A 14,347-nucleotide genomic window follows, 5' to 3' on the forward strand; every position below is an offset into this window, starting at 1 on the left:
CGTCCCCCTCCCTCCTCAATTTCTGGGATTTGTCAGATTTTTTTTTTTTTTTTTAGATTTTTCAATTATTTTAGACTTTGGAATGATTTATGAATTTTTCATACATATAAATAAGTTTATTAGAGAACAAGGGCCACTTCCAAGTCTTTTTGTGGTACTCTAGGGGGTTTATACCTCAGAATCTCACATTTGAAAAAAAAAAAGTGCCTCATCGTTTCCTCGAGCACTGTTGGAAAAGACCGAAAACTACAGACAATGCTGATTTTACACTGAAAAAAAAAAAAAAAAAAAAAAAAAAACACCTCCTCCCTCATCAATTCATGAAAATCCTCTGGACGAGAACCAAAATATTAATTTTATACGGCCTTAGTCTAAAGCATTTCAAACCTGACGTGGCAGTGACTTTTGATTTTTTGAAATTTGTGATATGATACAAATGTTATGGCAAATTATTAAAAAGTACTTACGCGAGTCTAGTCCTACCTTCGAGTAATTAGTTCCACCCCCAAATTTTCGAAAAAAAAGTTATTTATTTTTTCGGCTTTGGAGTGCCCCTGGACCTACATGTAGAGCTAAATGCTAGAACCATTCATGGTTGATTTACAAAAAATAATAATTTGAAATTCAAGTATAGTCCCACCCCCCAATTTTGAAAAATGTTCACCCCAAAACGGGGTGGGACTATACTCGAGTCAGTATGGTAATATTGTTGATATTTATCATTCCTCAAAGTAAACTTTATAAATCTAATGACATGGGGAAAAATGTCTTCAATACGAAAGGTTGAAATTTCCAGTGATGGACAGCTTTACCTCCCTGAGTTACAAACTTATATATACTATTCATAAATATCATTAGATTTATAAAGTTTACTTTCAGGGACTGAAGTCAAAAATGTCAATCTTTAATAATTTGCCATAAATTTGCTGCAATTTCAAAAAATTAAAATTATTTGATATCAGGACGACATTTCTCGTATTCATAATGTAATTTGGTATGTCTGTAATGCTCTCATGTCCCACAAAAATACTGTCCAAACATTGCTATCCGATCCCTTAAAAGCAATCAAAATCAGGTGGTGTATGACGTGCAGTCCCTAAATTCAGTAAATTTTCATCGTCAACCGTGTAATTGAATGGGATTATTTTGAAATTTTAAAACGCTTGAAATATCACAAACAAATAGGCCTATGTTGATAAATAATATAAATACAAGCTAAAACCGTTGGGGTTCGATAATGAACCCCACAAAAGTAACCGAGTATATGGAAAATGCCATACGGCCGGGCGGTTTCATGAGTTGCCGGCTTGATCATGTCATCCGCCGCCTGATCAAAATTAAAACTTTGCTTTCCAGAATAAAATCTTGTTAGTAAAATAACATAGATAGAATAGTGCATATATAGGCTATAACAACAGCTCGTTCACAATAAACACAATAAATATATTGTAGACACTGTCATGTAAGACACTGCCCAGCTGTACGTGGGATACAATTACACAGTTCAGGTGAAAAGAGGAAATGTTAAATTTGTTTGTTGCATCAAAAGCCCATGAAACTAGTCTGGCTTAGTTGTTCTGCTTCAATGCAAAGCTATATACACCAACACTACCATGTATATTTTGAATAGGATTTTTACATGCAAGTCATAATATGCATTTTTCTTTATACATACATGTGAATTGTGATGAATTTAGTACCAGTTTTTTGTAATAGCATACATGTAAATGTAAGGCTCTTTGTGCCAATTTTACTATTTTACATAAATTCTAAATTCAGGTATGCAATAGTATCACCTCATTGAAGTCTTTTAATTCAAAGGCAATAGTTTTGCTATTGAAAACAACATGTTTCAAATGTTGATATCTGTGCTTCTGGTACATTACATGTACATGTCAATTCTCCGAGTTGGCTACACTATTTTTTCCTACACCTAGAACTTTTTCGCATTTTCGCTAGGTCCACTAGTGTCTTCAGCACATGGTGAAGACTCTAGTCGACCTAGCGAAAAATATTTCGGGTGAGTGGAAAATAGTGCAGTGTTGATGTTAAACTCTTTAGTCAAGTATATCTTTCACTTCAGCTTTGATCATCTGAAATATTTTAAGAAAAGATTTGCTTGCCACATATTCCACTATCTCTTTTACTTTGTTCTGACAAGAAATCAAAACCAGACAGTAAGAAAGTATTCATAATGCTAACGAGTTCAAAGAACGTAAATTCAGCTAAATTTGATCAATTCAAGAATTGCACAGCAATCATTTCGATGTAGTGAAACGCATCCGCATCACACATTGAATAAGAACTTTTAACCAACCGAGGTCCTTGCGTACTTTTCTTAACTCGGCAAGGAAGTTGAAATTCATGTGTAATTTCCTCAAAGAAACTATTTAATCCTGTTACAAGCGAATGTGTAAGTAGTACAAATTTGGTGAGACATGATTTTTCAGTTTAATTTGTCAGAGCAGAATAGATTGAATTTGACAAGATGTGTTTCACGTAAAACACTTTTCCTAATTGAATAAAGAGTAATATGTATAGGATTGTGTATGTGATCTGTCATGTCAAGAACAGAAACTTTCTCCAGCAATCAGCGTTGAGTTCTTTTATCAGTTTGTGGTTTGAACTTCTCTAAAATTTGATTTTGATGTTAACTGAAATTAGCTTTATATTTTGTATATAGGGATACAATTCTCATCTATGTATATGTTTGTGGGGGTATATTGGTTTTACACTTTGTACCATGGGCGTCAATCCAGGGGGATGGAGAACCATTTGTCGGCAAAATTACCAATTTTGTTCTCTTCTGCCACTTTTTTGACAATTCAGGCCGATTACCCCCCTCCCCCACATTTCAAGACGGATTAACGGTAATGTTTAGTACCGTACTAGGCCTATACGTGCACGATTAGAAAAAAATGGTTCTTAAGTAGAACCTAAAATGGTCCTTGAGCTATCCTGTATGTGGAACCTTAAATGGTTTTACAAAGAACAGAAAACGGTTCTGGAAAGATTAGAAAGAATCATTTTGGATCTAAAAAGGATTCTGGAAAGGCCAGAAAGAACCATTTTGCGGTTCTTTAAATTTTCAAGAACCATTTTCTCTTGAGGGTTCTACATATAACAGGACAGCCAAGAACCCTTTCTTCTAAGAGTGTACATTTGAGGACTTGAACTTGTAAGCACCAGTTTTGCCTCACCTTGATTTTAATTAAATATCTGTTCCACATGTATGGTGCCTGAACTCCCAACCTTGATCTGAACTTAAAATCCCTGAAAATGTGTCATTATAATGACAAGTTTGTAATGCAATTACAGTAATTCACTGTATGCTTAATGTAATAGCTGCAAATGTTGTGTGATCAACTGGAAATTTGGACAGGTATTAGTGAGTTTTGTGTGATGTTCCTGTCATGAATTGTCATCAGAAATAACACACTAATGGTGTTCAAGATCAAGCTGGAAGGTGGCAATAACTGAAGCATTTGCCACAAATGTGATTAAAAATATAAAACAAACAAAAAATGCATCTACTGTCACACAGGAGGGAAGCTGTCCCCTTCACCCCCACCCCTTGGCTACGTATGCACCACTGACTATGAAGCTGTTTATTGTGTAGTTCGGACTGTATCAATATGTTGTTATCATGCATAAATTATTGGTGTTTTTGACATACAATGTAGGCCTACAACGGTACAAGATTGTTAAGATTTTGCTGAAATTCTACCAAAATTATGTGAAACTTTGTGTTGAAATGATTGATACGCCTCCTATACACGTACATATAGAATGCAGTCACCAAAATGCTCATGTTGGCATTTCCCTGGTAGACACAAAATTTTAATTTTAATTGCATGGTCAAAGATATGGAAAATGATCTTACCATATGTGGTTTGGTATAGGCAAAAGCATGATGAGGGAATAAACATGATAAACATAATGACGCAGATGAGTCTGCCAGATTTAATGACTAGCGGTGAACATTGAGGGATTCTCTTTGCTTGGGAGAGGATTCAATCTGAATCAGTGTGCCAATTAAGAAACACAATCAGGTTATACAGCGGCGGATGAAATCTGGTCATCTGCCAAAAAAATCTCCCAAATTTTGAGGTGGTGGCGGGCTTTTTGGAGCTGATGGCTTAATGGTAAAAGGGGTTATTTGGAGCTGCGAACATGTAAAAGGGAAGCTGCGAACTGTCAAAATCAAGGGTCTTTCTTGGCTTTCTGGTTGAAAATCGCCTCAAAAAAGCAGAAAATAATGTGAGGTATGAGCAATTTAGGGGTCTTTACACTGCAAAAAATAATTGCTCAAAGTTGATCAAAATCTTACTCTTTCTGATAGTAAAAAGGGGAAAGCGCCATTTTTGAGTAAATTGTACTCCATCAAGGTTGAGTAACCAATTACTCAACTTGCTGATTAGAAATTTACTCAGAATTGGGTAAGACTTTTACTCAAATATTTTACTCAATAATTACTCTGGGAAAGCGCTTTCCCCTTTTTGACTCAACAAAAGAGTGAAACTGTACTCAACTAAGGTTGAGTAAGATTTACCACAAGATTGAGCAATTATTTTACTCAATATTTACTCTGCACGGAGTATAATATTTTGACTCATTATGGATTGAGTAAAAGTTACTACTAAAGGTGAGTAAATATTTTGCTCAAATTAGATGCAAAAATAGTGTCTTACTCAGTTTAATGAGTAGATTGAAACTGTGACATCTGTAATATCCAGAATCAATGAAGCTGTTGTCATTCAATTGTACTCTCTGTTCTAATAAAAACATGCCATTATTTACACATCACACCAATTAATCAAACAATGACTGGCAAGAAAATTATTTTTTAAACAGTATTATTCAAACTTCAAAATAAAAAAAAAAGGTTTTAACAGCAATTAACTCTATAACAGTACAATCAATCCACAAAATCAGTACAGTGTTACATCAGCAAAGCAAATGTAAAGTTGCCTTTGCTTCCTAAACCCAACAAAAATCATCCAGAACAAACCTGGTGTAAGGTAGGGCCTTTTAAGTGATAAAGCCCTATCTAATCTAACCCAAAAAAACCCTCAAAATATGATAAATACAAGTTGAGTGAAGACCCATAAAGGTTTAAAAACCTCCCTAAAGGATATTATAAGAAAACTATAAAAACAGATACATAAAATTTGTTAAATGTAGCAATTTTGCACCAGGTTTGTATTGGATGGTCAGAAATGCAGCATACCTCTCAGTTGGAGTTTTAAATTAAACTACAGATGGTATAAACCACTGCTTTTAGTTTTATGTCAACTATTCATTGCTATTTCTCAATGTTCTCCATTACATGTTTGTTGTCTGATGCCACAATATTTCAAAAATCAGAAGTCCTCTGACAGTCTGATGTTTATTGTCAAGGGTACAAAATAAAATTGCTCCAAAACGGTCTTACAAATGGTTACGAATAATTCTTCATCATATATCAGAATTAAGGTAGGAAAGTAGTTAGCACTATTATCTGCAATATAAGTTACCAGAATATGAAATGATAAAGATCAATTAGCCATTGGCTCTCATGTGACATTTAGATCATAAAGCACACTTATGAACCAGGCATCAGCGATAGTTCAAAATTTTCCTTCTTTCTTTTCCTCTTGGGAAGAGAACGATTTGCATCATTTTCTATTCAAATCACAGCAATTTTATTTTCTGACCTTTGTACAATTTGGTTATTTACTTTTCATTTAAGTATAAAATTGATAATGTTCATCATGTCCTTTATACCACAGATACCAGGTAGTTTACTTGGTTCCTTTAACCCTCAGATCCCATGTCCAACTTGAGTATCTCTCATCCAAGCTATAGTTGTAAAACTCTCTTCCTGTATCAAAAAGGATAAAACAAAAAACTCATTGTGAGAACATGGCTCTTGAGAGAAATTACTTGCCCTCCCCTTGGACTGGTCAAAAAATGCTTGCTCCTCCCCCTCCTTTTTGGTTTGCCAAAAAAATCAAACCCCCTTCATTTGCAGCCCCTGTAATTATTGCACAACCCAACACATGTAGGTACTACATGATGGGCATAATTGGCTTGCCAAAGAATCAAAGCATGGGGAGGGGGGGGCAACACAGCCCTGCCACATGTGCATGGCCTATAGAGGGTATGCAGTATGACGTCACTCATCATAACAGAGTCATCATCATTTAAATACAATTTTGTCCTCCATTATAACTGGATGTACCAATTCGCATAATAAATAACCCAAATAAACACAATAAAACAGGTGATAGGCTGGTTTATTGCATATGTATATCAGCATGATCGTATGCAGGGCAGGATACTACATTCAGAGCATATAACTTAGCATACTAGACTGAGTAAGCTTAAATTCATTTGCATTACGTTTACCAACTTCATGCCAAACATGAAATGTTTATTGCATCACACAATGACACAATTATTGCACTAACCTGCGGGTCAAAATAATCAGCTCTTACCTTCAAGAATGGGGAAAATTTCCACTAAACCTCAGGCAGTGGCCATTCAAAACCACACATATTTTACCAGGGGTACTTCTTCCATCTTCCGCAACACACGTATAGGCTTGCAATGGCGTCGCGTCGTCAAAATCCGAACTTGTACCGACTAAACTTTACTCCAATGCAACCTAAATCGGTGGCGAACTCCGAACTTGTAGCATATATTACTACGCTGCCGAGTAAACTTTACTCAAGTAAAACTTACCAGATTTTACTTTAGGGAGGAGTAATCAAAATTTCATGGTTCGCTCTTTCTTTAGTAAATTATTACTCGTTTTTACTCAAAATGTTTTACTCGGGAGAAAATTACTCCCATTTTTTGCTGTGTATTAGAGCCGAAATTCTCAAAATCAAAGGTCTTTCGGAGCTTTATTTTGGACCTGTGAAATCCAAAATGGTCGTCTTTCTGGGGAACATACCCGCATGGTAATTTGTGTTAAGTGCCCCTCCCATCTATACCCTCCCCTCTTCCCTTCCCCAGGACTTATGCCCCTTCTGGGGGTTCAGTCAGTTCAAATAGCTATTGCTATGTAGCCTTCATTTTATTAGTTTGAGCTTTTTTTGAGTTCACAGAACTTATTCAAGCATCATCTGTAGAATTTAGCATACCAGTATGTCACAGCCATTAATTTTGCCTAAGAAAACTGCCCGTCCATAATGACAGGTAGCTAACACCCTGCTCCCAACATTTATGTGATTCTTATAATTTACTCCTGTATTTATTTTGATATTCAATATTTGCAGGTCACACATTAGACCAAGGTTCTCAAGTAGCAGATAAAGATAACCAATGGTTTGGTGCATCTCTAAAAAGTGCCGGAGCAGATGGCAAAGTAGTGGTAAGCATACATGTAGTGTTTATGTATAAACTTGTCTGTCTGTTTGTTCGTTTTCTCTGCTCTGCTCATTTGTTTTTTGTATAGGGAAGATGTCCTGTGATATATATCCTGGCTATAAGAAAGGACGGCAGTTAAAAACCAAAAATATATTTGCATTTTTAATTTCAAGATCCAAGACATAAAAATTTACCTTTTGAGGTAAAATTTATTTAAATCCATTGAAACTCTTTACTCCAAATATTATACATGTACTTCAAAATAAAATTGCTCACTTCTGTTGAAAACATTGCATTCATTAAATATTTTAGTAGAAGAGTAGAATAATGTTAATTATAGTTATACCATAGACTCTAATACCCAAAATTAAAACAATTACTCAAGTTTCTATGTTATGCCAGTTGCCCTTACGGTATAAAAATTGTCCATTTAAACAACACTTAAAATTAATTGTTTTTGCTATTCAGTGTTTTGCTCAGTCATCTGCTCATTCTCTGCTCAAGTCAATAAAGGCATCTAATATACTAAAAGCTTTCATGCAATTAACTTTCTTGGAAGTGGTCAAGATTATATATAGTTCTCTGGAAACCAGTTCTGGTATCCCAGTTGCAAATCTGTAGCAGAGAAGCTATAAAATTTGTAAGTTACAAAATTATAATTTATATAAAGCAATACACAGATTGAGCTTAATATCTATAGTTATTAACGAAAAACAGGAATGTAAGAAATGTACGGTTATTCATGGAGATGGAATCTGATATTCAAAATAACAAGTCAGTGATATCGCACGTTATTGATGCCTTCTGTCATCACTAACCAATCTGTGGAGTCAGATGCTAGGAGGATGGATGCCTTGTGGATAAGGACAAAATACGCTTTGCTGAATTTACATATATGTAGAGTGTCATAATGGTCATTGAATTAGCCCTGATGTGAACTGCTCTCACAAAATCAGCATAAAGTTGACAAAATTACTCTTGGAGGTATTTGATATAGATATGAGTTCCTCAATTCAAAAATTTAAAAGCATACCAAATATGTTATGAATGCTACTTCTTTTGGTCTTCAAAAAAACAATATTTTCTCCAGAATATCTTTTTTTCTTTCTTTTGAATTTCGCTTTGTTAAATGGACTCTATCAGTATGTGCCTTGGTGACTTAATGCTCATTTTGTGGGAGCAGGTCACAAAAATGACAAATCACAAAGTACTAGAATCCAGAACATGCTCATCTATCAGGGCACAGTTCTTTAACCCCAATACATTTGTATATTCATTGAATGACCTTAGAAAATTTGGGTACAAAAACTCATACTCTGCAACTTAATGTCAAATTTTGCACTATGATTGTTTAATTGAGGTTATTGAACTGTGCTATTGGGATGAGGCCATTTTGGTCCATAGTGTATGTGTGGTTCTATCTTGTGTGGAAATTGTGTACCTGTATGTTTTGTGTTTTTGGAAACACATTGCAATTACCACACTTTTATCAAATCAAACAATTTGCTAATTTTACAAAGGACATGTATCAAATATTGAAATAGAAAAGTGAACTAGGTGTTGCTTCGTCATCAAGATGTTTTTATCAGTAAGATGAGGCTAAAATCTTTTCTATTTGATCTTTATAATGGTGAGCTGAAAATATGCTGCTAATTTATGATTTATGAGTTATTTTAATGGTCAGTGAAATGTTTTCACTGCCTGTCATTTATGTATGTGGAGACCTAAAAACCTTTCTCATATTTATTTTCAATTGATAAATTGAATTTATTGCCTTTTCTGTAGAATACTTTATGGACAAACCAAAGTAATTCCAGGAATTGTTTTAAGTATTTTATTTTTCAAAATAACCTTTTTTTTAAATTATTTAGAATTAAAACAATATTGAAATAGTATGAAAATCAGGAAAACAGAGACAACTGAAAGAATGTGAAAACAATAAAAAATCATTAACCCTAACACTGAACCCTGTTTTTTGCTATCGGAAGTTAAAGAAGAAATGAAAATGGGGAGAAGATGAATAAAGAAGTCACTTGGCATCCCTGGGAATTGAACCTCTGAGACCCCCCGCACACTAAGCACAAGATCACCGACCGGTAGCCACACGGCTTACGCTGCTGGGCAGCGATTCCATGAGCATATAGCACTTACGGTGATATTGCGTCATCGCAGACCCTGGGATTCATGCATGCACAGTGGTTTTCATCATGGTCTTTTGTGGTATCTATGGGTGCTAGGGTTAACCGTAACTCTATACCAAGTACCTCAAAATCTTACAGCACAAAGCGACTGCTAGCACAAGCATCCCATGTGAATGCGACATGATCCTATTTTGCAATTACTTGAGCACACATATACACATGAAAATGCTGGCCAGGCAGTGTAAACACTCATGGCTTGCTACCCCTGGTCTTGTCCTGCTTACCCGAGAGGTCTGTGGTTCAAAGCCTGAAAGGAGAAAACGACTTTTCTTGTCATCTTCTTTCTTCCTTAGAGAAAAAATGGATCTTGTTTCATATTGTGGGAGACCTGAGCAAAAGGTAACCATGGATTAAATATTTTATAATTTTTATAATATTTATAATTTTCGTTTGTCTTTTTAAACAGGCTTGTGCGCCAAGATATGTATGGTTTGAAGCTCCTCATCTAGCTGGTGATGTTCGGGAACCAGTGGGCACATGTTATGTAATCGATAGTGACTTAGAAACCAATTCTGTAGAGTATTCACCTTGTCAAGCAGCAGATAGTAAGTATTGCTGGGATTTGAACTTACAACCTTTTAATAAATGGGGCAATCTATGGGACAGCAGACAGGGCCAAGAGATTTCAACAAGAATCACAGTATTGATTCTCGTAAGATTCGGTTGAGAGAATCAACTTCTCTCATTGTATCATACAGTACAATGTAAGTGCAGTGACTATGATAGATTTTGATTCTTGCAAACCAAGATGAAATCTAGGCCCTGGCAGATCCGCATCAGTGTGCACTTCTGCAGTGTGCTTTGTATGTACATGTCATGGAGCATACCATGTTTCTACACTGGTAAATGCGTATTTGAAAGCCACTCCATCTCAGCGTGTCTTGTGTAGCGGAAGCATTGTGGCCTAAAAACTAAGGTTCTGGCCATTTGACTCGTGATCACAAGATTGTGGGTTCGAACCCCGCCCGGGACAACAAGTGGGCTTGCTCTCTTAATGTTGCTAAGACTGAGCTACATGTATGTTTCATCTGGCATAACAAGATGATATTTTTTTAATTCCCAAAAATTACTGCATTATTCTTAAATTGGGATTATTGGGAGCGGAATAAATGTAAAGCTTTGAACAATTCTTAAAAGGCGCCAGATATGAATTTGCCGACATTGATTTTATTTATTAATGCAATGCTTAAGGCAGTTCCATTATGTGTTATTTGATGTGCATTTATGTGTAACAATATTGTTTATAAATTCTGAGACCCTTTTCAGGGTCTAAGATAAAATGTTGCAACAATCTATAATGGACAGCGCTGCACACTGCCGCAGACTGCATTACACAAGCTAACAACATTACTACACTGGTAAATATGCATTGAAAAGCCGCGCTCTCCCAGTGTTTCTTGTTAATATGGAATGCTCTTGCCTTTATTTTTTTTCGATAATGCATAAATGTGTTACTGTTGTTTTCAATTGTTGCAACACTTTTTACTGCATAAAATTTACTCTGTGTAGACAGTCTTAAAAAGACTGTATTTTGTGATTTTAGCATTCTCTTTTTTTTTTTATAATAAAGTATGGTTCTATAGATATCCATGAGAAAAACTTAATTTCAAAATTTCAGTTTATTCGTGACATTGAATTTGCGATTTACACATATTAGTGCCACATCTAAAGGCCACTGTTGTAATTTCTGTCTGTCAACAGACAGAAAATACAAATTGGATGATTTTTTGTCAAACAATCAAAACCGCAAGAATGCTTAAAGGCACACAAACATTGAGTAGCCGTAGGTTTCTAATGGTATTATAAGAATCTCAACTTGTTCGAAGTAATTTTTTTTGGGGGGGTGGGGGTGAAGCTGTACATGGATCATGAAATGCCACTTAGGGACTGTCTACAAACACTTGTTAGGGGTGGCTGATGCAAAAAGGGGGGCCCTGAAAATTTTTGACCCTCCTAAGGGGGGACCCTGAAAAATGACCACACATTTTCCTGGAAAAATTGAGTTTATATGCTTTTTTATGGGGTTGACCGTTGACCCATAATTTTCATGTCAAAAAGGGGCGAAAAAGTTTTGCGATAAAAATTTTTTGCATCAGGCCCCCCCTTACAAGTGTTTGTGAACGGTCCCTTAAAGCCAGCTAGCTATGCAAGTGCACACTGATCTTGATTTCAAAAGTACTGGTCCTTGATCTGAAAGGCCCATTTAATGATTTGCTCATCAGAAGGATCATAAAAATCATCAAAATTCAGCATTTGGTACCTTGTTACTGTCAAAGATGTGCTAACATAGCCTACTAATGGTTAAGTTGAAAGCTGTGTGCTAAAAACAATAGAAAACATTTTACACAAATCTATAATTTCGCTACTGCAATGGAATGCAGTAATTTGTAGTTGGAAAAAATTGAACCATGTTGTATGCAAAGCTTTTGTTGTAGCAGTAACCATGGTAACAAAATTGGTCCTACCCTTATGAGAACTTTTAATGGAGCTAAAAATAGAACACTGATAAGATGTGTAATTGACGTAATTGTTCAATAGGTTTCAAATAGGATCAACTGGTTTATTCACAGTAAAGCAAAATGTAATGCTAAATATCGTGGGATTGGGCTGTTCCAGTTGATATCCACACTACCCCTGTGAAAGATTTTGGAAATATCTTCCACAGGGGGAGTATGCTTTTTAAATGTAATTGGTCAGAGTTAATCATTTTGAAACCCATACTGCCCCGTACTATGGCTTTAACTATATCTTCCACAACTGGAGTGAGTATTTCAAATGGAAGTTACCCAATTGTCTATTCTATTCGAAACTTATACTCCCTCTGTGGAAGACTTTAGCTAAATCTTCCATAGGGTAGTGTGGATTTTAAATGGAATAGCCCGTTGCTGTCGTCATGGTCTTTGATGTTGATGCTTGCATACACAATTAAAATGTACATTAGAATGCAAACGTACATTCCCATCTCCCAGTCCCATCTACATGCGCTATGAGACATAATTACCTCATCCCTTATTGCAAAGCTAAATGACCTCCATTAACTAACATAGCTCAAAATTTGACCTCAAGTTGTGGAGAATGAGTTTTTGTACCCAACACGATCAAAGGTCATTCTATGCAAGTAGAAGCCTATTGGGGTTAAAGAACTGTGTACTGATAGATGAGCTTGTTTTGGATATCTAGGGATGTAGATCAAGACTAAGTTCAATAACCACCAATTTAGGTGTATACACCCAGAATAACTTTCATATATAGATTCTAAGTACATAAACTCATACTCCCTTAACTTGAGGTCAACTACTGCCTTAGGCTCTTCAATGGAGGTTATTGGAATGTGACACTATAATGAGGCTATATTGACTCCTTGGGCTAATTATTTTAAGGGAAGTGACATGTTGAAACATTACCTTTGGGTAATTAAGTATATAATTTACTCGTCCTTCATTTGAGAGAGTCAAAATTAGGAAGAGAAAAAGCGAAAGATGTGAAAGTTCTCTCACAGTAGAGGGTAGCTCAATTTTTTTCAAGTTTATAGCTCAATGAAACTCTTGTCCATTGGTGTTTGACAAAGTGAGTTTGAGCATAGACCATTTTGGTCTATGGTTTGAGCCCATACAGACGTAGTTTGGTTGTTCTTTTGAAATATTTGAGCCAACTTTACTTAATCCTGATGTCTTGGTTTTACGTACAATAAGCTGAACCTGGCTGTGATGGTTTATTGTTGTTTGATAGGATATGCGCTCCTTGCAATTCCCTCAAGTATTATATTATGATTGGTCTATTGTACAGTATTTGTGGAGGAGGTGTCTGCCTTTCATCTCTTTCGTCGAAAAATCCTCATTTAGAGGCATATATGTGATGCGATCAAGCAAAATCAGTTGGAACTCGGAAATAATGATTTTGAGATATAGCCAAATAAAGAAAGGTTATATTTCCTTTTGTTTTCTTTTGATTTGGAAACTCTTTTATTGATCATATCTTTGGAACTGGTTGTTCAATGTCAATGGAGTTTTCTGCAAAATGCAGCTTTGTAAATGCCTCTTACTATCCTATAAGAAACTGAAAATTTAATATTTCCGAGTTCTGACTGATTTTGCTTGATCACATCACATATGCTTGTAGATGGGATTCTTCAGTATTACATCATTTTTTTGCAACTCACACAAGAACAGAAGACAATCTTAACTTCAGTTTAAATGCAGTAATATCCTTGACGTGGGGGTTGGGGTGGGGGTTGGGGCACATTATAAATATGGTATTGTGCCCCGGAATTTTGAGGTGGTGGGTCTTTGGGAGCTGACGTTGCACCAGTAAAAGGGGGTCTTTTGGAACTGCAAACAGGTAAAAGGGGGTCTTTTGGAGCTGCGAACAGGTAAAATCAAGGGTCTTTCTGGGCTTTTTGGTTGAAAATCACCTGAGCAATTTAGGTGTCTTTATGAGCTGGTACTTTAAAAATTAAGGGTCATTCGGAGCTCTATTTTGGTCTAATTTAGGGGTTTTTTCGGAGCTGCAAAATTCTAAAAGGGGGTCTTTGCGGGGGAGCATACCCGTATGGCAATCGCCATTGTTCATCAACATATGGAGAGGAAACGAGGGAGAATGTGTGCACAATTGTCCTCGAGTCACTATGTACAATGCAGTGAACACTGAACAGGGGATTTTGTTTGATCACAAGTATATTAATATAGTCCTACATAGATCCTTTAATGCTCTCTTAATCATACCAATAATATTTTACACATCCCCTGTAGTCCATCAGCAATTATTGGCTTTAATAACTTGACACAGAGTCA

General features: G+C 35.8%; 1 protein-coding gene across 1 annotated transcript in view; it reads left to right on the plus strand.

Moving 5' to 3' along the window:
• LOC140150029 (integrin alpha-8-like) overlaps positions 1 to 14,347 on the plus strand; it is a 99,892-nt gene that overhangs the window by 20,954 nt on the left and 64,591 nt on the right. The window contains exons 3-4 of the mRNA XM_072172034.1: positions 7,266 to 7,360; positions 9,964 to 10,102. Of these exons, the coding sequence (XP_072028135.1) occupies positions 7,266 to 7,360; positions 9,964 to 10,102 (234 nt within the window). The remainder of the gene's footprint in view (positions 1 to 7,265; positions 7,361 to 9,963; positions 10,103 to 14,347) is intronic.

Source organism: Amphiura filiformis, chromosome 4 (genome assembly GCF_039555335.1).
Source record: "Amphiura filiformis chromosome 4, Afil_fr2py, whole genome shotgun sequence".
Lineage (NCBI taxonomy): Eukaryota > Metazoa > Echinodermata > Ophiuroidea > Amphilepidida > Amphiuridae > Amphiura > Amphiura filiformis.